This window comes from Miscanthus floridulus, chromosome 7 (genome assembly GCF_019320115.1).
Source record: "Miscanthus floridulus cultivar M001 chromosome 7, ASM1932011v1, whole genome shotgun sequence".
Classification (NCBI taxonomy): domain Eukaryota; kingdom Viridiplantae; phylum Streptophyta; class Magnoliopsida; order Poales; family Poaceae; genus Miscanthus; species Miscanthus floridulus.
In genome coordinates, this window is record NC_089586.1 from 35,320,701 (window position 1) to 35,346,574 (window position 25,874).

Here is a 25,874-nt window from a genome sequence, read left to right on the forward strand (position 1 = left end):
GAGTTGGAAGAAGACATTGTATAAAAAGTTTATCTTGAAGAATGCTACGCCGAATTTCAATGCTAAGGCGTTTGTCAAGTTGGAGTCCCATTGGGATGCCTTCGTAGAATACAAGACATCCCAAGACAGTGAGGAACGTGTGATGAGGAATCGGCAGAATGCCCGACAGAAGCAATACCATCATCGCATGGGATCAGGTGGTTATAAGAGTGCTATTCCCAAGTGGCAGAACCTAGAAGCAGAGATTACTGCCAAGGGAATCATACCTGAAACAATAGAGAAGAACTGGCCTCAACGCACGAAGAATTGGTTCTACGCTCATGGGGGAAGCCTAGACCCAGACACTGGCAAGCTAATTTTCGGCCAAAAAATTAAGAGAGCAACACAGAGACTAGCTCGTGCTAGGGAAGAAGCTGATAGTGGTGTTTTCAAGCCCAACAGAGAGAAGGATGAATTGACATATGCCCTAGAGAATCCCGAACACGGTGGTCGAACAAGAGGCTATGGGGCGGTTCCGTGGCTACATGCATTCCCAGCAGACAAGGATACCTACAGAAGCCGCCAGAGAAAGAAGGATGAGGAGGCAGAACGAATCCGTGCATTGGAGCAATTTGTTGATGAGTCACGACAAGCATTGCTTGAATCATGTGAACGAGAAAAATCTCTTAAGGCAAGAATGCAGGAGGAGATCAAGAGGCAAGTGCAGCTAGCAATGAGTCAAATGCAATCGCAATCAATGCCGGGAGTCACCATTAGCCCCGTTGGTCAGATGAAAAGCAGTTGTGCTTCTATGGAGCTGCCAGTTATTCAAGACGACGCTGGGTTGCGCTTCCCTGTTGATGACATTACCGAGCCTCTAACAACATGTGAGCTGCACATTCCAGATGGTAATAATGCATCAATCATGGTGGCTGTCGGGGTTGTATCTCTAATAGACCGAACGAAGACACCAAGAATCCATGGGTCAGTTATTCAACCTAGATATGCTAGCGTCTCGGTCGATAGAGTGCTCAAAGGTTACAGCAATGTTCCTCTTGACATTGAAGGCGGTGATGGGGAGAAGACACTAGGAGAAGCAGAGAAGACATTTATTCAATGGCGCAAACGCTTCATCATCATTCCTGGGGCGCCACCGCTTCCCCTACCTCACCCTAGGTACGAATGAAAGTGAATGAAATATTATTTTCCATTAATTTTCTATTGGCTTCAAAAATAATTGACACACAACTTATTTTTGTAGCAGGGTCTCCCCCCAGCCTAGCCTAATCATTCATTCCCCATCTCATCACAGCGTCGCGGGGGGCGAGACGACTTCATCCCCACGGCGATCGCCAACTCCTACACTGGCCCCATCGCCTCCACAACGATCTCCAACTCCTACACCGACCCCACCGCCTCCACAACGATCTCCAACGCCTCCACGCCGGTCTCCACCAACACCGGCCTCATCGCCTCCACGTCGGTCTCCAACACCGCCTCCACCCCCTCCACAGCGACGCACTACAAAGACGTCTAAGGTCCCGGCGGCAAAGAAGACCTCGAGAAAAAGAGTTATTTCTCAAGAAATACTTCCTGAAAAGATTGATGAGCAAATAGCAGCTGAAGAAGACAAAAAAGTGAAAGATTTTTTTATAGATATCAAAAACAAGAGTCAAGCGAAGCTTAAGGAGAAGCCGTACTTTTACATACCACGAGATGTGTTGAGGCAGAAGGTCGATGCTCACAAGAAAAAGATGATTGAACTTCGTAAGCCTTCGCCACTATCAGACTATGACCGCTCCCTCGTGAAGTCACATGATGTAGATAAGAAAAGGAAAAGAGCATCAGGGAAGGATGTCCCACAGCTCGGACAACAGAAGCAACCAATGCAAAATCTTGTTGTTGCTAATCAATATGGTTCCAACATAGAAGTTTATCGACCAGACAACTCTTGAGAAGTATCGGTTCAAGCCCTTAATGCTTTTTTTCAAGATACTGGTTTAACCTTGGATCAATTGACGGGCAAAGCTCTAATCCAGAACCTGGAAGTTGATACCTGGAAGACTTATAAATATGGTAAAAGTCTGTACAACCCTGCGGCTCTGAATGAATTGGGTACGCAAATGTACTTGCTCAACAAGTGGTACATGCAGGCGTGTGGTAGGGGTGAGCAGTGGATCTTTGTCAGATTTAGAGACCATCATTACTTCCGTGGCGATGACATCTTACATATTAGTTTCGAAGAATTGCATCAACTATACCACATGGACGCTCTGGACAAATCAATCATTAGCTCCTTTTGTTTGTAAGTGATTCTTACTTTTATTTAATAAACTCACTTCCATGCGTACGTGTATATAATTATCCTCACATGTAACTTATATTTATATACAGATTCCAGATGTCAGAGCTCCAAAGAATACAAGACACCAGTGTTGGCTTCATTGATCCTTATATCGTATTCAAAACCGGTATTATTGTCAAGGAGCGATGGGTATCTGAAGCACAGGAGAATATCATGATGTTCTTCGTGAAGCAGCACGACAAGAGCAATACTTTTCCCGTACAACTTTGAGTAAGTGTTAATAATAATGTAGTCTACACATTTTATGTAATATCAATACAACTTATATGCATGTACGTGTGTGTATAAACCAATGCAGTTTTCACTGGATACTCATTGTTATTGAGTTAAACTCAAGTCGGTTACTAATCTTTGACTCGTTGAGAAAAGAACGGGCACTATACCAAGATATGATAGACATTATCCAGGGGTAATTTCGATCTCTCGCGCACAACTATTATTGAATAGACTTTGCCATAATTTATTAACGATCGTACATTATTGGTCGCACAGGGTTTGGAAAGAGTTTATTCGGCAACATCGCAAGGATTGCAAGGCACCACTTAATGTAGTTGAAATACCAGTAAGTTGTACTATATACACTTCCCCACGTGTTTAATTACTATATCGTACTTCAATTTACGTGTGAGATGATGAGAATAATCTTCTTCTCGTACAATGATGTTTGCGGCAGGAACCAGGTAATAACTTGTGTGGATACTACGTTTGTGAATTTATCACTGCGCACATAAGAAGAACTCCTGAAGATGTCCTCAGAGTACGTATATATCAATTTTTATTTATTTTTAAATGAATATATATACATATATGTGTATTAATACTTTTCCTTTTATTTCAAATGCAAGACTGAATGGTTGAAACGAAGGGTCATGCAAAAAGACCATCTGAAAGCAGTTCAAGAGTCAATAGCAGGATATCTTCTAGAAAAAAGTGCTAAATCCCAACGGCGAGTTCTACTTTGATCCTAAGGAATAAATGATGTAAATTAAATGTTTATTGATATCGTTATTTTCGAGAACAAGATTATGAAAGTGTTGTATATATACATATATATATATCTATAATATATATAGTTTCATACTTTATTCGAATATAATAATGCTCAAGATGAGAATTAGATGTAATTATACGCATGCGTGTATTTATATTAGCAGCGTAGAATACGTACATAAAAACATATTATATATTAAACAAACACGTGTAACTGAACTGAAAACAAATTAAACAAAAAAAAAAAGAAAAAGAAAAGGAACCTTTAGTCCCGGTTGGGGTTATCAACCGGGACTAAAGGGTGAACCGTTAGTCCCGGTTGGTGTTACCAACCGGGACTAAAGGGTGCGCCAGGTTTGCTCGGCTGGAGGGCCTTTAGTCCCGGTTGGTGTTACCAACCGGGACTAAAGGTCCCTTTTTAGTCCCGGCTCGATGACCCGGGACTGAAGGTTCCACCTTTAATCCTGGGATCGTTGTCCCGGCGCGGTAACCGGGACTAAAGGCTGTTACCGCCCGGGACAACAAGTCCATTCTGTAGTAGTGATTCTTTCATCTTTTTTCCCCACTTCTATCATGTGGTTATGCAACTTCTACCGATGTCAAATCAAAATAGTCTCTAATTTCCTTTTGATGAGCTGCATGCCTCAATAAAATCACTCACTTTTCAGCTCCTTCGTCCTATTCTAAAAGTTAAAGTTTTGACCATCTTGCGTATTATAATGAGTCTTTCTTGTCCTATAATATTGCTGAATTCATCACAATTCTACTCATGTATGTTGAAGCCACTACGACCTCAACCAGCCGCTAGTCGGCCTTATCAACGCATCAACACCCACCATGTCTAAAGCTTCCAATCAATCTTATAGTTTCTAGATCCTCTCGGCTAACCTTTTAACATTGTTGTAATACATATCCTTACTAAATTTAAAAAAAGTCATGAGTAAACCTTTGGTGCCAGTTCATAACACGCTGCTAGCGATAAACCTTCGGTGTTATGAACTGGCATGAATATACTTAATTATTAACTATTCATGCCAGTTGATAATATGATCTAGAGTATCCGCACCTACCAATTACCATAGATAGTCGCGGATCCATGCCGGTTTGTCCTACAACCCAATATGAATAGTTTTTCTTGTACATAATTTGAGTTATTATAATTATTTTGAAAATTCATACATCTGCATTTGCACTCGGATGGAGATATTCTTTTTTTTAATTATAGATTTTGAACAGTTCTATAACTTCTCAGTTGAGTATTTTTATTTCAACTCACTTATATGACTAAATAATTGAAGAATTTTTGAAACAACAAAGTAAAAGAGGAAAAAAAATATCCAACGGGGGGTTTATACCCCACGGTTTCAGTTCAAAAAAGAGGAAAAAATATCACATCATCATTATCAGTAATTGGTGTTAATAGATGGGATGGCAAGGTAACTTCGTGGGCATGTGGTTGAACCGTTGAAAGCTCACGTCCCATATGGGTGGGTATAAATGGTCGTGCAGCGTTAGGCCATGAAGCTTGGGTGAAAACTGAAAAATAGATTTTTTTTTTCTAAAAAATCGTGGGACTTCTTGTATCAAGTTGGCAGGAACGAGGTGCTTATCTATAGTATCAAATACATTATTCTTTTCTTCATTTTTTTCTAAGGTGGCTGAGGGATTTATAGCTTATCTCCAAGGATGAAAACAAATTACGAACAAAAACTCCCCAACCAACTTGTGAGCAGAAACGTCTCAAAGTGCGCTAATAAAACCGTTGTCGTTTGAGAAAATTCTAAACTAGGCCACTAACAGTCAGATATGATGTTCACAAAGACACTTGGGAAATCTTGAAGTTCAGAATTAAATTTTGAAAATATATGGAAGGTGAAAGATACTTGGGGAATCTTAAATTCCTGTAGTGACCGGTGTCAGCAACTTCAGCTGACACCTTTGCATTGTGGGGCAGCAACCGATTTGCATTGTGAAGCCAATTTAAGAAGTGTTAAATTTGGAATTGAAAAGTGAAGCTATGCATTTCTCATCACTTAATAAACGGTGAAAGGAGATGGGATATCACATACTGATTTCTAGAGTTTATCACAGCGCGTGTTTTCTCAAACTTTCTAGAGTTAATGACATAAACGAGTGCATATAGATTTACACTTCTAAAAGCATACAACAACGTAACGTAAAAGGTAGCATCACAACGAGGTGCTTTTTCTCGTACTAATAGACTAAATAGTATACATGGAGGAATGATTGAGCAATATATGCCAGTTTTAAATTGCAATGTATATCCAGAATACCTTATGTTTCACGAAGGAGATATATAGCACTAAAAGTAAAGTAAATTTGAAGTTAATAGCTTAAAGAAGCTATGAAGTAGTATTTACATAAACTAATAATTAAGAGAAAGAAGTTGCATCTTGTCTTACCTGTTTTTCGCCATCAGGTTGCCCCCACCAATTTCTTCCCCATTTATCATTAGTGATCTCATCTCAATCAGGGGACAAGAAAGCGCAAGACATGCATTGACGTTGCCTCGCTGCACTCGTATTTAAATATGCTCGCAGTAATGGAGTGAGTGTCAAGTTTCTGTACCTATGGCGTGTGACACTGCGTGGATATATATGCTTGCTTCATCGATAGAGTGGAACAGTCCATATATGTCTGTAAGCAAAGTAAGATGCTTTCATGGATAGAGTGTTCTTGTAACCAAGCGTAAAAGGTACAGCCAAAAGCAGCTGGCACTACGTCACACAGGATCATTTGTAGGGGCGGTTTGACCAGCCGCCCCTATCAAACCGTCTCTACAAATCATGTATTTGTAGAGGCGGTTCCCTGATCGCCCCTATAAATCGATTTGTAGGGGCGGCTGTAGTACTAGCCGTCCCTATAATACCTGTTTGTAGGGGTGGTTCAGTCTAGGACCGCCCCTACAGTACATTTTTCTGTAAAAAAATTCAAATTTACAATTCCAATTTGACCAGAACATACATATGGCCCTGTTTGTTTCCGCGTTCGCGTTGCGAGTGAGCGAGGAAAGCGAGATAATCCCGCCGAACGCCCCATGACCAAAGCGCGACCGGGAATCGCCCGCGGCATGGAACGCGCGAAACTTAACTACGACCCGCGATTCGCAAAATGCAGCCTCCAAACCGCGTTCGCTCAAGAGTATTATATAAACTACAATCACAAGAGTATTATATAAACTACAATTACAAGTCCAATTCACAAGAATATATACAATCCATCATTCAATAGACATAATTCACAAGGTAAAACCAATGTCCAATTCACAAGAATATATACAATCCATACACATTGTTATCAACGGTCTAGAGCTAGCCTTTCAGTCTCACGAAGGTGTTGGTACTGAGAATTTATACCTAAGTCAGACTCTCGGTCATGGTAGGTGCCTTTGATGTGTACAATCTGGTCCAATATGAAGTTGCAAAGGTCGCCGACGAGCTCTAAGAGTTGGTCATCCTTGTATGGGTCTCTTTTCATTTCTTTCTCTTCTTTCCACTACAAGAGAACAAGTTTCGGTTTAGTATTTCATACCATGTACAAAGTTTTTATACTACGGGTGAAAAGGTTCAAACTTACCCTTAAGGGGTGTCTCCTGTAGGCATCGGTGTTACTTATCATAGAACATATATAGTATCCACAATGTATACTCTCCGGCTTCTGCTTGGGGCACTATGTGTTTTGCATATGGAAATGTTAAGTAATGCTTTTGACAGCCATGTAATGGAGTACTAAAGAAGTAAGTTACACTTACCGCACATAGTGTTTTTATAGCTAGCTTTTCCTTCCTTATTGGATCATGCCTTCCGTGATGTTTCGTGACATAGAACCTAAATGCCATGTTCGAATTATTTTAGCAAATACAACTTGTTAGTATTCAAAAGTGAACGTTACAAGTATGTATACAAGCATATAAGCTAATGAGGATTGTCGATATGTATACGTCTTGAGAATTGATATGAAGTCTTTGTATGTCACCGGGTCCCTATCTATTGAATCAAAGACCCATGTCATGCTCCTCCCGACATCGACGCCTATACAAATTCAGTGGTTGCTGCATGGATTTAATCATAGAACTAGATAAGCTCTTTTGCATCGAATAAAATATATCGAACAAAGCTTTAAGTATAGAGTTGAACTTACTCGAAGTTGTATGGTAGCCATATAGTAGAGTGCTGTTGGAGAATTTTAAAGCTAGGGCAATGTATGCTGAAACCTTAAGGGACTCTTGCCTTAGTTTCTCCGTACGGATGTCCTCTTTCTCCCGAAGGGTCTTTCCAGCAGCTAGCTCTTTGTCATCCAATTTCCACTGTTTAGGGTAATTAAAATTTGTTTGTGCTATAGCTTGAGGGTCTATATACCCGGCTTTCACACTTGGCATTTGTTTTACAATGTGCACTTGCATTCTATAAATCACGGCGTGGTTTAGTTATAACAAAATTCAAAGATTACATTCATATCATATCGGGAGGACAAGGACTTACAGGCACCACGTGCGAATTAGATTCATCTCCATTGCTCCGAGGTGAAAGCATGTTTGCATGTCATTGAAGTCAAAGATAATTTTCCTGGCTGGGTTTCCAAATGCGCCGGTGGGGAAGCATGCTTGTATGAGGTCTATGCTCGTTGGGAGAACACATAAGTACCAATCATGGAACCTTCTCATTTCAAGTGGTAGGCGCTGGATGTCCCGGTTTGGTAGGAAGGGATTGCCTCTTTCATATGTTTTCGGACAATCCTTTGACCATTTGATGGCATCAACATTTTGATACTGCTTTGCTGTTTGGTGGAGTTTGCTAGTGACGGCCTCCTCAGAAGCCCGTGATGGGACTTTTTTAACTTGGTTCTTAGGCTTGAACTGGTCATGGGAATACCACTTGTGCACCGACGAGACGTCTTTCATCGGAACATAAACTGGTCTTATGGTGATTGGATGCTTCTTTTGAATTTCCCATTCAGGCACGTCCTCATCTTCTTGTGCATCACCTTCTTTAGGAGGCACTCGTTGTTCATGTATCGGCTATGCTTGTTGAGAAGACTGTGGCATCTCATTATGCATTTGCTCGGTACGACCTGGAGAAGGTTGTGGCTTATCAGGTACATGCTCGCTAGGAGGCGGGGAAGAATGTGGCATCTCAGGAATGTGGTGGTCACGAGACGGTGAAAATATCCGTAGGGGAATGGAAGATGAGAGAAAAAAATAGATGTGATTGGCAAATTGGTTCTACAAAACCAGAGACCCTAATTCGAGAGTTACTACTTGAGTTGAGAAAAAAATAGTGTGCTTAAAAGAAGGAGCGAAGAGGCCTAAAATAGAGGCCTTGATTTTTGAGGGCTCCTACCGGAGTTGCTTTAGCTGCACAACCAATGTTGGCCAACCAAGCCATCTACATCAGGAAAAAAATTCAGCTATGTTAGAATCATCCTCTTGTAGTGGCTATTATCTCATTTATTATGTTTCTATTTTGTTTACTATATGTTGCATCAAATGATCTTTCATATTGTAACACTTGATCTCTCAAATGCTTATTGTGTGCAAGGAAATATATGCATGAACTAAAATTTAGTCTTATTTTCTTAATAATTAGTAAATGTGGATAACAGATAAACATGTATAGGGAGAGCGTAAAGCGACAAGTGCATGAGATGAATTAAATCAATGCTACCAAGAATGAAATTCTAGTTTCGTCATAAGTCAAATAATCTTACAGTTAATGAAGTTTATAGAAAAAAGTATCAACATTTATCATACCAATACTACTTAAAAATTTTAGAAGATATGTCCACTGATTCACAAAGGCGGGCATCTTTTGTCACCGCCTTTATAAATGGTCAGGCAGACTTGATGCAAACAACTACATCTGTTAATCATTTACACAGATCAGCATTGTACAGAAATTGTCTTTGTTAATATATGAGTTAAATACACTGACGGCCCTTAAACTTATAGCGTTATACCACTTAGGTCCACGAACTTTCAAAATCGAAATTCAACCCCCCCCCCCCCCCGAACTTGTTAAGTGGTGCACCATAGGTCCATACCCCTTGGGGAGGCGCTGATTAGGTCCACGAACTCTCAAAATCGAAATTTAATCCTATAAACTTGTTAAGTAGTGCACCACACGTTCATACCCATGGGGAGGCGGTGACTAGGATTTTTTTTTTTGAAAAAAAGCACCCTGCTGTAGACATGTTCTACCTCAGGCCGGCCGTGGCATCCGTGGCTGCCTGTCTCCCTCGCGCATGGCGGCGTCCGCGACTGGCCGTCTCCCTTGCGTGTGCGGCGTCTGCGGGAGCTGGAGGCTCTGTAGGCGGAGGCGGTGGCACCGGCGCGCAAGAGCCGAGCGGTGGCGCCAGGCATCGGACGCGCGGGGAGGGTGTTATCACCGCTGCAGAACGTGACTGGGCTGGCTACGTTGTACGACTTTGTGTTTGTGAAGCAGCGGGACTACGCGACGGACGCCGTAGGCAGGTCCTGAACCGCGCCGAGGCCAAGACGGCGCTGGGCGCGCGCGGGGACGTGGCGTGGGCGGAGTACCACGTGGTGGGCAGGCCCGGCTCTGAGCCTAGGCGGCCGGAGGGACGGCCAAGGGCCCAAGCCGTTAGGGGCCCAAAAAAGTTCATGTATATTAGTATATATGTATTACTATATTGTATATATTCTTTTGGCCCACACGTCTAAGCCCATGGGAAAAAGGAGTGTGTATTGAAGTCTGAGCACCGAAACGTCGCGCCGTGTAGACTCGCGGCCGCGTCTTCGTGTAATCGCGTTCTCGCCGACAGCTGACTCGCCCTCAAACCCTCTCCTAGCAGACTTGCAGATTGCAGTCTTGCACTCAGCGCCGCCACCGCGTCGACGGCGTCGCTGCCGTGGGCGTCGGCCACTCCGCCCTCTGCCTGAATTGCCGCATACGCATACAGGTAATACATGATCTGAATTCTGATACGTTAGGCCATGATCTAAATTCTGAATTTTTGATCTATCTATCTCTGAATTTTTTATCTATATATCTCTAATTTGTAAATTCTAATCCTATGTAATTACTTTCTGTCACAATTTTAGGTCTACAAATGTTGCCTAAGAAGCATTTGTCAGGTGCAGAGAAAAGAAAAAAAAAAGGAAACGGCAGGATGAGTTCATTGAATCACAAAGGGGTGCTTTACATTTTTTCAGCAAGCCCTGAAGCATTATTTTCTTATTTGAGGTAATCATATTAGTTATTTTATCTTTCTTTTAGTTACTTCTGTTGTATAAACATTGTGTTTTATGAACTATATACATTCTCCCATTTATCTCATACTAGTACTAGTATATGATTTCTCATGTTAGAAGTGGCAAAAAAAATTTGGCCTAAAGGGCCCTTGCTTTCCTACTGTCCAAGGGCCTTCAAATCTATAGAGCCGGCCCTGGTGGTGGGCGTGGCGATGCACGGTGATGTGATGCTCTGCAGAGGCGCTCGCGTGATGCCGATGTCGAGGAGCACGACGCTGGTGAAGCCGTGCACGACGACGATGGCGCTGGACTCAAATGCCGGCTTTGCTCTCCGGCAAGCAAGCGGACCTTAAGGAGCTCGTCCTCGTCAACCTTGGACTTGACGTCGGTGACCTTGGCATTGAGGTCCGATTCGAGCAAGATGGTGCTGGACTTGATGTCACGGTGCAAGATGTTGCTGTGCCAGATGTGGCCGAGGCTCTAGCTTCTTGTCCAGATCCCGCACAGCCCACGCAGCACGGAGGCCAATCGTCGGTGAGCCCGCGCAGCACGGAGGCGCTCGTCGGACACGGTGTCATGGATGAAGCACAGAACAATGGAAGCTGTTCGCGGAGCTGCTCGGGAACGGCATCATCAATTCTGACGGCGACTCGTGGCGCACGCAGCGGAAGGCCGCCAGCGCGAAGGTGCACTCGGCGCGGTTCCTCCGGTTCTCGGCGGGCACTATCGAGCGGCTGGTGCACAGTGCACGGCTGCTGGAGACGCTGAGCGAGCGAGGGGCACGTGGTTGACATGCAGGGTGCTTTCTGTAAAAAAATATCCTAGTCAGTGTTGGAGTTGTTCCAAATTCACTCCAGGATATAGGCCGGGCTTCTGACGGAGCGAAGCGGAGGCCCGTCGCCGGAGGCTTGGGCCACCCTTGCTAGGGTTTCGTGGAGACTTGATTCTCTTGTAAGCCGCCATAGGTGTGTAACCCAAAACTCTTGAGATAGTGAGATTGTTGCTGGCTGGTGCCCGTGGTTTTTCCCCTTCACATCGGAGGGGTTTTCCACGTTAAATCGTGTGTCTCCTCTGTGGCTTGATTCTTTACTTCATATTCCTATACGTCGTTCATAACAGTCAGCGCCTACCGAAAGGGTATAGAACTATGGTGCACCACTTGACAAGTTCAAATGGTCGGATTTCGATTTTGAGAGTTTGTGGATATAAGTGGCACAACGCTATAAGTTTAAGGGTCGCCAGTGTATTTTTTTATAACGTGCTTCCTAAGATTTATATAGGCGGACATCCTAAAGAGAATATCTTTGTTAATTAAATATACAAAGATACAAGTGTCCTAAGGAGATTGTCTCTATAAATAATATATATTTTCAGAGGCGGGTTTTCTTAGGATGCCGTCTGTAGAAATCAATTAATTGAGGCGGCTTAGTTAAGGGCTCGCCTCTAGAAATAGTTGACTTAAAAAATTATAATTTTTTTATATGAAGTTGGATGAAGATAACTTTTATACCTAAATTCTAGATATCAACACGACTACAACTCTGTGGTTGACAGATGGTTTTTATTTCAAACTGTTTAGTGTCCCAAAGTTTCATTTCAAGCTTTTAGATTTATAAAATTTAGAATTTAGAATTTTCAAAGTACCTTGGATGTTGACATGGTCTGCTCCAAAATTGTAGTCTCGGTGCGACCTATAAATACGACAATTTTTTTATCTAAAGTAACTCAAATGTTTGTTTTAATTTCTTATGTTCTAAATTTAAAATTTTCAAATGACCTTAAATGTTGACATGGTGTATACTAAAGTTGTTGTGTTCGAAGTGATCTACAGCTTTGTAGCTAGCAAGTTGTTTTCTATTTAAAATAGTTTAGAGTACTAAATATCCATTTTAAATTACCAGATTTTGAGATTTAAAATTTTGATCTTTAAATATCTTGGATGGAGACAAACCTATAACAAATTCTAGTTGATTTTTTTTCAATTTGATATCATTTAGGGGCCAAAAATATTTAAAACAAGATTCTAAAAGGTTTATATAAAAGGATAACATCTTACTCATAGTTACAAATAAGTGTATAGTGTATTGGTAAAGAAAGACACAAGTTTGAATCTTAGGAAGCGCACTCACACGAAAAATGTTAATAGTTTAACTGAGATAGTCGGCCTATTTCCTAAAAAGAACATTTCTAGGCTTAGAGTAAGTTATTTTTTTTAAAAGTTTGAACAAGTTCATAGAAAATAATATCAACATTTCTAGTATGTTTTTGTTTAGATTTTATCAAACTTAAAATTGTTTTACTAAAAAAACAAAAATTGCATTATTTTTAGAACAGAGGATGTACCTAAGCAAGAGAACGCAAGAGAGAGATTTTTATCTAAAGTAGTAAACTTGTCTGTGTGCTGTAATGGAACTCAATTTATATTAGAATCAGACTCTATATCATCGATAGATGTGAGCCAAACTCATGCGCACTACTCATGAGTCCGATCACATACAACCCAATACGCAGAATCAGACTTCGTCTCACTCATCTCTAGACGCGACTTGTTTTAACTGGCACGAGCACGTGTCATGTGAGTCCAAGTTACATACATGATGTTTTGGTCCGATCGTTGGGTGCAACTGTGCAAGGCAAGGCCATACAGGACATGGCGGCATGGCGCCAACGCTCATCAGCTTCGTCAGCCGCAGACACATCAGAATGGAGACAGTAGCCTCGGCGTTGCCGAATGGCAACTGGATCAAACAAATCAGCGGCGGGCTCACGGTACCGGCGATTGTGGAATACCTGAACGTCTGGGACCAAGTGCGGAATGTGCAGCTAGCTGATCCTGATGACCGACTCGTTTGGCGTTGGACAGCAGACGGCACATACTCTTAGCGCTCGGCATATATGGGCCTGTTTGGATTGCACCCTGGATGGATCGTGCCTGAGCAAACACCTGCCTGAAGATTGCCTGTACTGTGTTTGCTTTGAACCCTGAATACACGCTTGGACCAGGCAAGGGCGGCCACAGCCATGCCATGAAAACTGAGCGCCTGGGTACAGGACCAGGTTGCCTGGTGATTAATACGGTACTGTAGTAGTGACGTCTCTTCCATCTTTTTTTCTTTTTCTTTTGTCTTTTTTTTCTTTACCTTCTCGGTGAAATGATGCCATTTACGTTTTGTTCTTTTTCCTGTCTTCTGTTACTTAACATCGCTTATCACGGTGCCTTTACTATGTTTATTTTCTATTTGTTCCATAATTATCGGCACGAATTGTTAATAAATAAAATATTAAAAATAATTACATTTTTATGCATATTATTTATACACAAAAATCATTGATTTATATTCTAGTATATTATTATGGTGTATATTATTCTAACAATATTAGTTGTATACATACAAGTTCAACAATATTAGTTGTATACATAAGAAAACATATTCTCTCTCCTTATTAAACTTCTCAGGCACAAGTATCCAACCAAACAGATCATCTCTCTACTTGCCTCGCGAGGCAAATTTCATTGAAATTCCAGGCAACACTTTTTACCAGACAAGTAACCCAGGTCTCCAACCAAACATGCCCATAAGGCGCTGCATTCGGCCTCACACCCAATACCGGGGTGTGACAGAATCTGGGCAACCTGGGCTCCTCTAAGAGTGAAGCTCTTTCTCTGGCTAGCAATTCGGCGGCGCCTCTAGATAGCAGACAGGCACCAGCGTCATGGACTGGATGCCCCGGAAAACTGCTTCCTTTGCGATCAGGAGGCGGAAACGATCGACTACATGCATCGTCGCGTCATCCTTGTTCTCGAGGCAAATTTGGTGGAATATTCTCTCCACGCTTGGCGCAGACGCCTCACAGGTCGGAGAGGCCTCCATCCTATCCTGGTAGCGTGGAGTGGAAACAAGAGGAAGGGTGCCGACTCGCTATTCTCGCTCGTGGCTTGGGAGCTTTGGAAGAAGCGCAATGCTAGGTGCTCCCGAGACAAATCGACGAACACTATGCAGCTCCTAGCCGTGATCCGGCACTTCGCCATTGATGCGGGGGCGCGGCACCTTGGTTGTTTAGTTCGGGAGTAGTAGCTTTAGTTTAAGTATGCTAGGTTGGAACGAGCGATTTGTAACACATCATGTCTCCATAGTGCGTCGGCAATGCGGCGCGTCGTTGTAAAACTCAAAACTTCTCGATCTTAATATAAAAGATACGCAAACCTTTTACGTATTCGAAAAAAAAGTTACATACATAACATATTTTAGCTCTTTAAAATTAGATTTAGATACGTGGACCATGGAATAGTTAGTCTCCGCAAAGAAAGAGCCAAACCAAAGTGAGAAATCATATGCGGCTAAATATTTTCCTTCAAGTCGGTTCACACTACTGAGGTTCTTAGGACTGTGTGTCTGTGTGTGACTTTGGACAAAACTAGCACTGCATTTTTTTTAGGATGGAGACAGTAGAAGTTAGGTTTTTGAATGCATTTTAACCAAGACTAAATCCACAAGATTAACAACATGTGCACCTTTCGCAAAAAAAAAAGTGCACCGTGCATCAATCTTTGGGGAGCATCTTTTGAGCAAAAAAGATCAATGAAAACTTTGGGCGATGGCTAGTGCTTCAAATAATTTTCTCTGATATTATATTTATGAGCACATATTTTCTCTGATATTGTATACGATTTCTTGGAGATTTTTCTCTGACATTACATACAACTATGGATAAAACTTCAAATGACGAGAGTAACACAAAATCAAACATATTTTATTGGATTGTCATCATCAAACATACGGATTCATTAAACAGTCCTCTCTACTCATTTGGGCAGCAGCACTCCCCTGGAGGCCCAACACTTTCACAGTAGGCCTTATCGCTCCTGTGGTGTTCGTGCTCGCATAACCTGCGGCACCCATCCGCATTACACGGGTACTACGAGGTCCCAGCGTGGAAGCACGGCATCCCTGGTTTTGGCTTGGGAGCTGGGGTGCCCTTCGTGCCTGCACACATGCATGCAATGCAACCAACACAAGAAGAATTGTTAGTTACAGTATTAAGCAAAATCATGTAAACATGCCTGCATGTTTTGAAGAAGATGCAAATTAAAGTAGGAGTAAAACAAAGGGTTGGTGCCTACATAACGATTGCGCCAACGCAACATATCGCGGATTAACAAAATCATCGGACTTCATATCGCTTACCGCTAGACGCAATTTGTTCTATCTGACGAGCACGTGTCATATGAGTCCATGTTAAATACAAGACACAGAGGGTGTAATTGTAGTTGGGAAAGTAAAAAAAAAAAGACAAAAGAAACTCTTCACTCTCTGGTAGCCAGGGCAAGGTGGACACAAAATGAGAATAAAATTTTGGCACTTTAAAATTAGATTTAGATACGTGGGACCATGCAATAGTTAGTCTCTGCAAAGATCGGTGATAGAGAAATCACATATGTGGCTAAATTTTCCTTCGAGTCTGTTCACACTACTGATGCTCCTGTGTGACTTAATTTGGAGAAAACTAGAACTGTGGGGGTATAACTCCCGATACCCATAGGGCTATACATGGGCGGAGCCACCAGGGGAGGCCCAGTCCGGAAGACTACGCCATGCGGAGCACGGCACAGGTTGGCGTGCCTCGTAAGACTGCATGAAGATCATTGGTGATCAAGTATGATATGTTTGGATATGCTAGATTCCGCAATCTCTGTAATTCCTATCTTGTAAACCGATCAGGATAGAAACAACCGACCTGTAACCCTACCCCCAGCCTATATAAGGCGGGTAGGGACCCCCTCGTTTTTATCGAATCTATCATAATACAGTCCACAAAGACACATGACGTAGGGTATTACGTCAAGCTGATGGCCTGAACCTGCCTAATCGTTGTCTCTTGTGTTCTATGTCACCATCCAGTTCCCTCACGCGCACCTCCACCAATTCATCTACTACCGTGGGCATACCCCTCGGTAGACTGCCGGACATATTTCGTCGATAGTGGCGCGCCAGGTAGGGTGTGTGCGTGTTGAATCCATGGCGAGCCAGATGGTCCGCTTTCCGAGCTCCATGCCCTTCTCGAGCCAGGCCAGATCTTCACGGTTGGATCCATGACCTGGGTCATCGGACCCGACGGCAATGGGGAGATCGTGGAGGCAGTGCATGATCACCCTGCGCTGATCGCGCCAACACCTGCAACGACATCTTCGATCCCGGCGCCCCACCGCTGAGTTAGGAGATCCTTCAGCAATGATGATCTGATTGCATCCATCGATCGGGTCACAAACTGCTTAGCGGAATGCCAACTCCTTGTGGATTCGGTCTTAGATCAATCTAGATCGAGCGATGAATTTCCTGCACTCCAAGATCACCAAGCCGCTGCAACCGAGCGACCTTCTCAGCCACATCGTTCGAGGCGGCTAGATTCCAATCTGGTGATCACAGCCACTCTAGAGGGGCGCACGGCGCGGCACCGACCACTTCCTGCTACCAGCCTACGCTTCGCCGATTACGAGGCCCTAATGTAGAACCCGTTGAAGCCCTATCCCTTCGGGATGGAGGGTGCAGGATCCGCTTACCAGAACACCATCCACCACCTCTTCGCTAACCACGTCGAGTGCGATTGCGTCACCGACCTCTACATGATTGATCTGACTAAGTCTGATCAACCCGCGCCCGTGGTCAATATGGTGGCTATTCGCCAGCTTACGGACGACTCCCTCCACGACGTCCTGGAAGAGAGCCTCGGTGATTACTCCGAGGGCTCAACCAAGACTACTTCAAGCTGTACTACTTTCCCTCCGAGGTTTGGGGACATGATTTTCCACGTCATGGTGGGTGACTAGCCGGTCCACCAGACCCCAAGCACCAATCTCACCGTTGCTTTCAATGAGCTCGAGAAACTTCCTCAAACTCTAGAGGTCGAGACGGTCCGAGCGCATATCATAGCAGCTCAAGTTCACGTTAACAAGTTCTGGAACCACGACCCATCTTATTCGACCGCGTTGGCTCGCAGCCGTCGCTCCCGCCGCGATGGAGGAAATCGACATCAAGGCGCCATGCACCCCGAACACAAGGGCGGTGGCCCCTATCTCTATAGAGGATCCAGGGACAACTACGAAGGACATTCATGCCAAGACAAGCACCCTTCGCATCCTCTGGGAGGCCAGGGCGGCAACCGCGATGCCAATTAGGAGGTCAATCAACCCCCACGCGACACCCGTGAGCACATCAACGCCAATCTCGACGCACTAGGTCGCATCGAGAATAGCAGGTCTACGCGGTATGAGGTAGAGATGGAATGCCGGTGGCAGTTTGATGAAGAGCATGAAGCACTTGCTGCACCCCGAGCACCACTCATCACCCCTGTCACTGGCTCCAGTCTCCAACCTAGTAACCCTTCACAGCGAGGCTCCGAGCCATCCAATGGCCTGCGGGCTTGAAGATCGTCGGGGTGAACACCTACGACGGCAAGGCAAACCCTGCCTAGTGGCTAACTCTCTACGAGTTCGCTGTGAGAGCTACGGGCAGAAGTGAAGATGTCATGGCAAACAACTTGCATGTCATGCTCAACCAGTCTACGAACAACTGACTTCTCAGCCTGCGAGAGAACTCTATCCGATCTTGGGATGACCTCAAACGGGTCTTCACCGAGAACTACATGGCTACGTGATAGCAGCCTGGCACCAAGTATGATCTGGAGAAGCTTCAGCAAAAATCTGGGGAGTCCCTGCATAATTTCATCAGGCGCTTCTCGGAGATGAGGAACTCCGTGCCCAACATCAGTGATGATGAGGCCATCGCTGCATTCACTAAAGGGCTACAGCACGAGCAGCTCTGTGGAAAGCTGTACTGCAAGAGGCCCACAACCATCGGCGAACTGATACAAATTGCAAATGGCTACGTCGATGCTGAGGACGCCGAACGGGCTGCCCGTCCTAATCGCCACTCACACCGCGACGACGATCACCGCGAGAAGAGGCGCTGCGATGATCGTGACCGCCGCCACGACGATCGTGACTGTCGCCATGATGATCATGCACGCCGCCAAGACGACCCCGAGCACCGGCACGATGACTGCCCGGAGAGCTTGAGAAGCAGACAAGGCCGCTGCAGGCGGCCTAACAACTCCGTCAATGCCGTCAACACCAGCGCTAAGCGCACCTACGACGCCGACTATGCCAAGCTCATGGATGGTCTGTGTCATATCCATAAGGACGCTAAGCACACCATGGAGGAGTGTAGAGGCTTGAACAAAGCATTCCGTGGCGAACCAGTGAAAAGGAAATGGCGCAATGACGACGAGACCAAAGACGGCCAAGGCAGAGATCGAGACAAGAGCAAGGGTCCTTCCTACCAGGACACCACCAAGACCATTGCCACTATCTTCGGTGGGAGAGCCATCTCTGAGGACAAGCACGAGCAGAAGCTTATAGCTCAACGCGTCTTGTCGATCGCTACATACGACGGCCCTATTACTGATCCCAAGTACCTCGACTGGTCAGAGCACCTGATCATCTTCTCCTGGGCTAACCAGTGGTCAAACATCCCATATCTAGGGCATTTACCACTTGTCCTAGATCCCATCATCAAGGACGTGCGCTTCTAGAAGGTCCTCATCGACGGAGGGAGTGCCCTCAACATCCTGTTCGTCGGGTCCCTAAAGGAGCTAGGGCTCAAGAAGGAAGATCTCACCCCCATGGACTCTACATTCTGGGGGATTGTTCCTAGAAAAGCATCCCTACCTCTAGGACAGATTACATTGCCGGTACAGTTCGGCACCGCTAAGCACTTCTGCGTCGACTACATCAACTTCCTGGTTGCCAATTTCAACACGGCGTACCATGCCATCGTTGGCCGACCAGCTCTCGCGAAGTTTATGGCCATGCTGCATTACACGTACCTGGTGCTGAAGATGCCGACGGAGAAGGGTGTCCTCTCCCTGCACGTCAACCTTGACATCGCCTACTCCTACGAGAAGGAAAGCTTTGCGCTCGTCGAGGCTACCGACATCTCCATCTGCATGCAGGACTACCTCGCGACTTCACAATAGATTTCCTAGAAAGACCTGGAGATCCCAACTATGGAGGCTGCCCGAACATCAACCAAGTCCAAGGAGGTGAAGGAAGTGGTCCTCATCCCCGGCGACCAGTCTAAGACTGCTCGGATCGAGGCCGACCTCGACCCCAAATAGGAAGACACGCTCGTCAGCTTCCTAAGGGAGCATGTCGACATGTTCATGTGGAAACCTATGGACATGCCCAGCGTGTCTCAGGAGCTGATTGAGCACGCCTTGAATGTCTCGATGACCGCCAAGCCGATCAAGCAAAAGCTTCGACGATTCGCGCAGGATAAAAAGGAGGCCATTAGGGTAGAGATAACCCGGCTCCTGGCTACCGGTTTTATAAAAGAGGTGTATCATCTGGAGTGGTTAGCCAACCTGGTTCCTATAAGAAAAAAGAATAAAGAATGGAGAATTTACATTGATTACACCGATCTCAACAAACACTGTCGTAAAGACCCCTTCGGCCTACCTCGCATTGACGAGGTCATAGATTCCACGGTTGGCTGCGAGCTCTTGTGCTTTTTAGATTGCTACTCTGGTTATTACCAGATCACGCTAAAGGAAGAAGACCAGATCAAGATGTCCTTCATCACGCCCTTCGGAGCCTACTGCTACACGACCATGTCCTTTGGGCTCAAGAACGCGGGTGCGACTTATCAAAGAGCCATCCAGTGCTGCCTCAAGGACCAGATCAGGAAGAACGTTGAGGCTTACATTGATAACATGGTCATTAAGTCTAAGACTGCCGACACCATCATCACCGACCTCACCAAAGTTTTCAAAGCCCTAGAAGTATACCGATGGAAGCTGAATCCCACCAAAGTGCATTTTCGACGTTCCATCTGGTATCTTGCTAGGCAACATTGTTAGCTGCCGCGGCATCAAAGCCAACCCCGAGAAGATATCAGCGGTGACCAACATGAAGCCGTCAACCTACGTCAAGGACGTCCAGAAGTTAACGGGGTGCATGACGGCTTTAAGTAGTTTCATATCCCGTCTGGGTGAAAAGGGACTTGTTACAACCTCGGTGTTACGTCCTAAACAAACTACTAAATCATGTCATGAGCATCATGTTTATGTGATAATGCATATGATAGAGTGTGTAGATAAATTTCTTGTAACCTAAAATGAATAATAAAAATGTTAAATGAAAATTGATTTAATAGCTCAGGTTATGTCAAGTAGGGTTGAAAACCAATTTTTATTGAGCAAAAATATTATAGAACATGTATGTGACACCTAAATAAAGTTTGAAGTAGAAACTTTATAGGTGACAATGCAACATTTGCCTTTAAAAAATAATATTGCTAGCTAGTATTTCTAATAGCTTAGAAATGGAAATTTAAATCAAATCCAGCTCAAGACCTAGAAAAATTCTCAAGTCCAATAACAATATGACAATGCTAGGTTGGTGAATTAATTCTAGAAAATTTAGCTAAAGGTCGGTGCTATATTTTTGCTCCTTACGGTAGCCTGATGTACCTCCTTCAGCATGGTCAAAGTGGTTTAGCCTCAACCGAGTTGGATTAGTGTTGAGGGACGCTTTAAAATCCATGCACGAACACAGTCTCGGGCTACCAGGCCTATGCGCGCGGCCGCTCTGCGTCTCCGTGCCATGATCGCTCATGCTGGCTGGCCAAGGCTGACCTGGCTTGGTCGAGGCTTGGCTGCGGTCTGGCTACGGCTGGCCACCTACCCGGCCTGCCGCTGGCCACTGCGCCCCGATGGCCGCCGCCGCTGCTCTGCTGATCAGCTGCCCCACCCGCTGCCACACTGCTGCTGTGTTGCTGCCCTCCCTGCCTCATGCTTTGGCGCAACCGCTGTAGCTACTGCTCGCCTCACCCTGCACGTGGCCTTATCCCTACTGCCGACGCGGTCGCCTCACCATTTATGGCACTACGGCCGGACATGTCGTGCCCAGTCGTGGGCGTGCTCATGTTCCCTCTGGCCGTGATGTCCTGTAGCGCCTGCACCTATGCCGACTCACTAGTGGCCAGTCGTGCCCCACCAATGCGAGGACGAGCCAAGCTCTGACCTACCCCCTCCCCCTCTCTCTTCTCTGCTGCGATGGCGGACTGAACCGCGCCATTAAAACCAGCAAGGAGAAGTCACCATTACCCGATTCATCACGTCTCTGGCTCTGCCATTAAGCCGCCTAGACGCTTGACCCCACCCCGCCTTGAATCAAGCCTAGCCAAGCTCCAATTTGGTGTTTCCATCGTCGCCGGGAGGATAAGACCGTGTTTGGCCAAAGCCGGTGATAGCTCCTCCATCTAACCACCCGAGGCCGGTCCAGCTGCACCATTAGCTCCACTTTGACTCCCTCTTCACCCTACGCTCATCAGTCGAACCGCTACCACTACCCCGATGCGCTGACACGGCCGTGTCCGCCACGGTGTGCTGCTGCACGGCTCGATCCCACGGGGCCAGCCGTCACCAGTTCCCCTCCGCTTCAATCACCGCACCGGTCGAGTCCGCAGTAACCTCCTGGTGCTCGTGCATTAGCTCGTTGATTGGTTATTAGTCTTATCTGGCTAGAACGGTTGTGTCGCCGTCACAGACGACCGCACGCCGTTGCCGCCTGCTCCAGTGAGTCCCGCTGCCCCGTACCACCGCTTAGTGTAGGCGCTAGGGTTGTAGGTGAAGGTCGGCCCGGCAGGAGGGCCTACGCCAGCCTCTGGTGGCCGGCGTAGCCACCCAGTGCCACCGCTCGCCGCGCTGCCATGCACAGGGTTGCCTAGGGGTGTGTCTAGGGAAATTAGGAAAAACCTAGGGGGTTAAACAAATTCTTCAGAGAGAGGGAGGAATAATATTAGGATTTAGGCGTAGTTCACGAGAAGTCCGAGGGTCATCTTGCAAAAGCGCCAACGCACGCGGGCTCCCCCGCCGTGGGCTGTTTGGCGCATGAGCCACGCTATTGAATCCGCTTTTTTCTTTTTCTTAGGAATCAGTAATTGTTTTCCATTTCAATTTCTGAGCTATATTTGTATAATTAATATAAATTCGTATAGGTGTCCAAAAAATGTGAAACTAATTTTGTTAGGTTCCTAAAATTGTTGTTTACCTGTTAGCATAGTTAGTTCATACATATCTATGTTGTTGCTAAGGACAATTAAAATATTTGAGATGCTTAGTATTATTTAGATTAATAATTATAGGAATTTTAGTGGTAGAATGGTGCTAGAAATAATCCTAAAAATTTTATAGTAGCTTCATGGTATTATTATGTGCTTACTGTAATTTTTGTAGCCCTAAGGTAGACTGTTTATTAGGGTAACTAAATGTCCTTTGCATTGGTATATTAAACCTTAATAAGAATAAGAGAATAATATTGATCTATGAAATTTAGCACTTGTTAGGATGAGCTTGACATCTGATTTGATAGAGATGATGGTTAGCTTAGTATCTTAGTCATTAGAGCTAGCTTGTTAGTATAGCATATGTGTTTTTATTTTAAGAATTATTGTTGCCAAAATACTAAATCATTGCATCATCATCATTGCATGCATATAGAGAACGAGTCGGCATAAATCATGACCACCGGCGAGCACGACTTCGAGGAGATCGTCGAGGAGTGCGAGGATGAGATTCTCGTGCAGGAGGAGGTCCCAGAGCTACCACTGACTGACTCAGCTGACACTGCACCTGCCCAAGGCAAGCCCCGGTGCATAACCTCTATTTTTCATATTCACCGTATATATATATGTGTGTTGTGCATTTACGTTGCAGGTGTTTTATGGAAACCACATGCATATATATATCTATCCTAAGAGTCTTACTAGTGCAGGTTCGAGTAGCTGCTATGCTTAGGCTGTTGGTAGCATGGGTAACCTGTTGTTACTCACAAGTAGGGAATATTATTATTATTCTCCTGATAAAATGATGGAAAGAAAATGGTGACTAGGCAGGGATAAGGAATGGGATATTGGTGGGTGTAACAAGTTGTGTTCTGCGGCCAATGGGGCTTAGCTTGGTTACAATGTTTTCCCTGTCCATGTCGATTGAGGGCCGTTCGTTGCTGTGGATGGTAGTCAGGTCATAGACTTATTATCCTGAGCACATACTCGCTTATGAGAGTAGGAAGGCTCGTTGCGCTCTTGTCATAGGTTCCGGCTCTTTCCGGACCGACTAATTGGAGGCGGGGAAAGGTGGAGGTCTAAGCACCGCACTGAGACTGGGTCTCAAGTGTGGGGGCTTGGAGTCCAAGTTTGGATGAGGACCTGAACCCTCGACAGGAGTGAAATGGGTGGGTCTCATTTTTGCCTAGGGTATAAGCGAGGCATGTGTTTCAGGGTACCCAGCTGGGATACATTAGTTCGTGAATCACCATTTTCGTAAGATGGTACGACTTGGCTATGGTCTAGCACCGTAGTAAGAACTGGAATATGAAAGATGGTAAAACGGTTCTGTTCGCTCAACCCTTGCTTGAAGGTAGAATAGGTGCTTACCTAGAAAGGTTAGCTAATAAAGTAATCATGACTGCTAGTAAAACTTGACCTTAAAGACGCACTATTAGTAATGCTTTCCGCAAACAAAAGAAAACAACAAAACAAATTGCCTATCATATCCTTGAGAGTCGGAAAATATTCCCACTAGTCAGGTAAGTCTTGCGAGTACATTATGTACTCAGGGTTTATTTTACCCTGTTGCAGGAGCAGCTTGAGGAGTTAGCTCTTGTGTGGAGGATTCTTCTAGTGGGCACAGATGGATCCATGTATCATTTCCGCTAGATGATTATTACATTCCGCTGTTTAATTATCGCACTTTGAACTCTGGCATTGTAATAAATAATTTCCAAGACTCTATATTGTATGAAATGGACCAAGTATTGTAAGCTCATACTCATTATTGGATTCTAGATGTAAAATGTGGATTGTTTTGAGTTCTCCCTAGGGGTGTGCTCGACAGAACTGCCCATTTTAGCTCACTTTTGAGGTGCTTAGTGTCTAGAGGAAGACAAGGGCCTCTGAAAGTGTGTTATCTCAGGCGGTTTTGCCACAGGACTCCCTTTCTTCAAGCTACTTAAGGCTTAAGAGAAATTCATCTAGTTGGAGGACACTGACAAGGCACTCGCCGAGCTCAAGCGGTTCCTCACCACACCTCCGATCATGACTGCTCCCCAAAAGGATGAAACCCTATTAATTTACATCGCAGCAACCAACTGGGTAGTCAACATCGCCATTGTTGTTGAACAAGAAGAGGCCGGACACACATGCAAAGTCCAGCGCCTAGTCTACTTCATCGGCAAGGTCCTAAATGAGTCCAAGACTCACTACCCCTAGGTCCAGAAGCTGCTGTACGCTATTCTGATCATGTCTCGAAAGCTTTGCCACTACTTCAACACCTATCACATAGCAATGGTTACTGAGTACCCACTTGGCAACATCCTACATAACAAGGAAGTCAGCGGCTACATCATTAAATAGGCGGTCGAGCTTGGCACCTACACCATCGACTTCAGGCCTCGCCACATGATCAAGTCGTAGGCACTCACTGATTTCATCGTTGAGTGGACGGATATGCAGACTCTAGTCCCGATTGAGCACCCCGAGCACTGGACCATCTACTTTGATGGGTCTCTAAACCTTGACGGCGCTGGGGCAGACGTATATTTCATCTCTCCATCAAGGTACAAGCTTCGCTACGTCCTCTGCCTACACTTTCGAGCATCCAATAACACCGCTGAATATGAGGTAGCCCTTCATGGTCTTCGTATAGCTATTGAGCTCAGAGTGAAACGCCTCTAGGTGTATGGTGACTCCGCTCTCATTATTAATCATCTCAACAAGGACTAGAATTGCACCAATGAAAAGATGGACGCTTACTGCGCTGTGATAAGAAAGTTAGAAGATAAGTTCTACGGCATCAAGTACCATCACGTGGTCCGGGCTAACAACCAAGCAGTCGATGAGCTATAAAAGTTAGGGTCGACCCGGGCCAAAGTTCTAGCCAGAGTGTTTGTCCAGGCCTTGTGGCACCAACTATCAAGTAGGGGCAAGAAGGCGTTGAAGAAAAGACACCTACTGAGCAGTTAGTAGCAGCGGTCCCTGGGCTGAGCAATGATTGGAGGGAACCCTTCATCAAGTACCTCACCACTGTAGACGTCACGGCTGACAACACTAAGAGAGAACACCTCACCCACTACAGCAAGCATTACGTCCTAGTTGAAGGAAAGCTATATGACAAGAACGCTAAGGAGGAGCTACTCTAGAAGTGCATTTTTGTGGAAGAGGGCAAGAAGATCCTCAAGGAGATCCACGCCAG

At 45.0% G+C, this 25,874-nt stretch overlaps 1 protein-coding gene across 1 annotated transcript; it reads left to right on the forward strand.

The window, feature by feature from the left end:
* The first annotated feature begins 19,244 nt into the window (after positions 1–19,244).
* On the forward strand, positions 19,245–19,598 carry LOC136465333 (uncharacterized). The gene has a single exon (XM_066464106.1). The coding sequence runs from the start codon at positions 19,245–19,247 to the stop codon at positions 19,596–19,598; it is 354 nt and encodes a 117-aa protein (XP_066320203.1).
* The last annotated feature ends 6,276 nt before the right edge of the window (positions 19,599–25,874 follow it).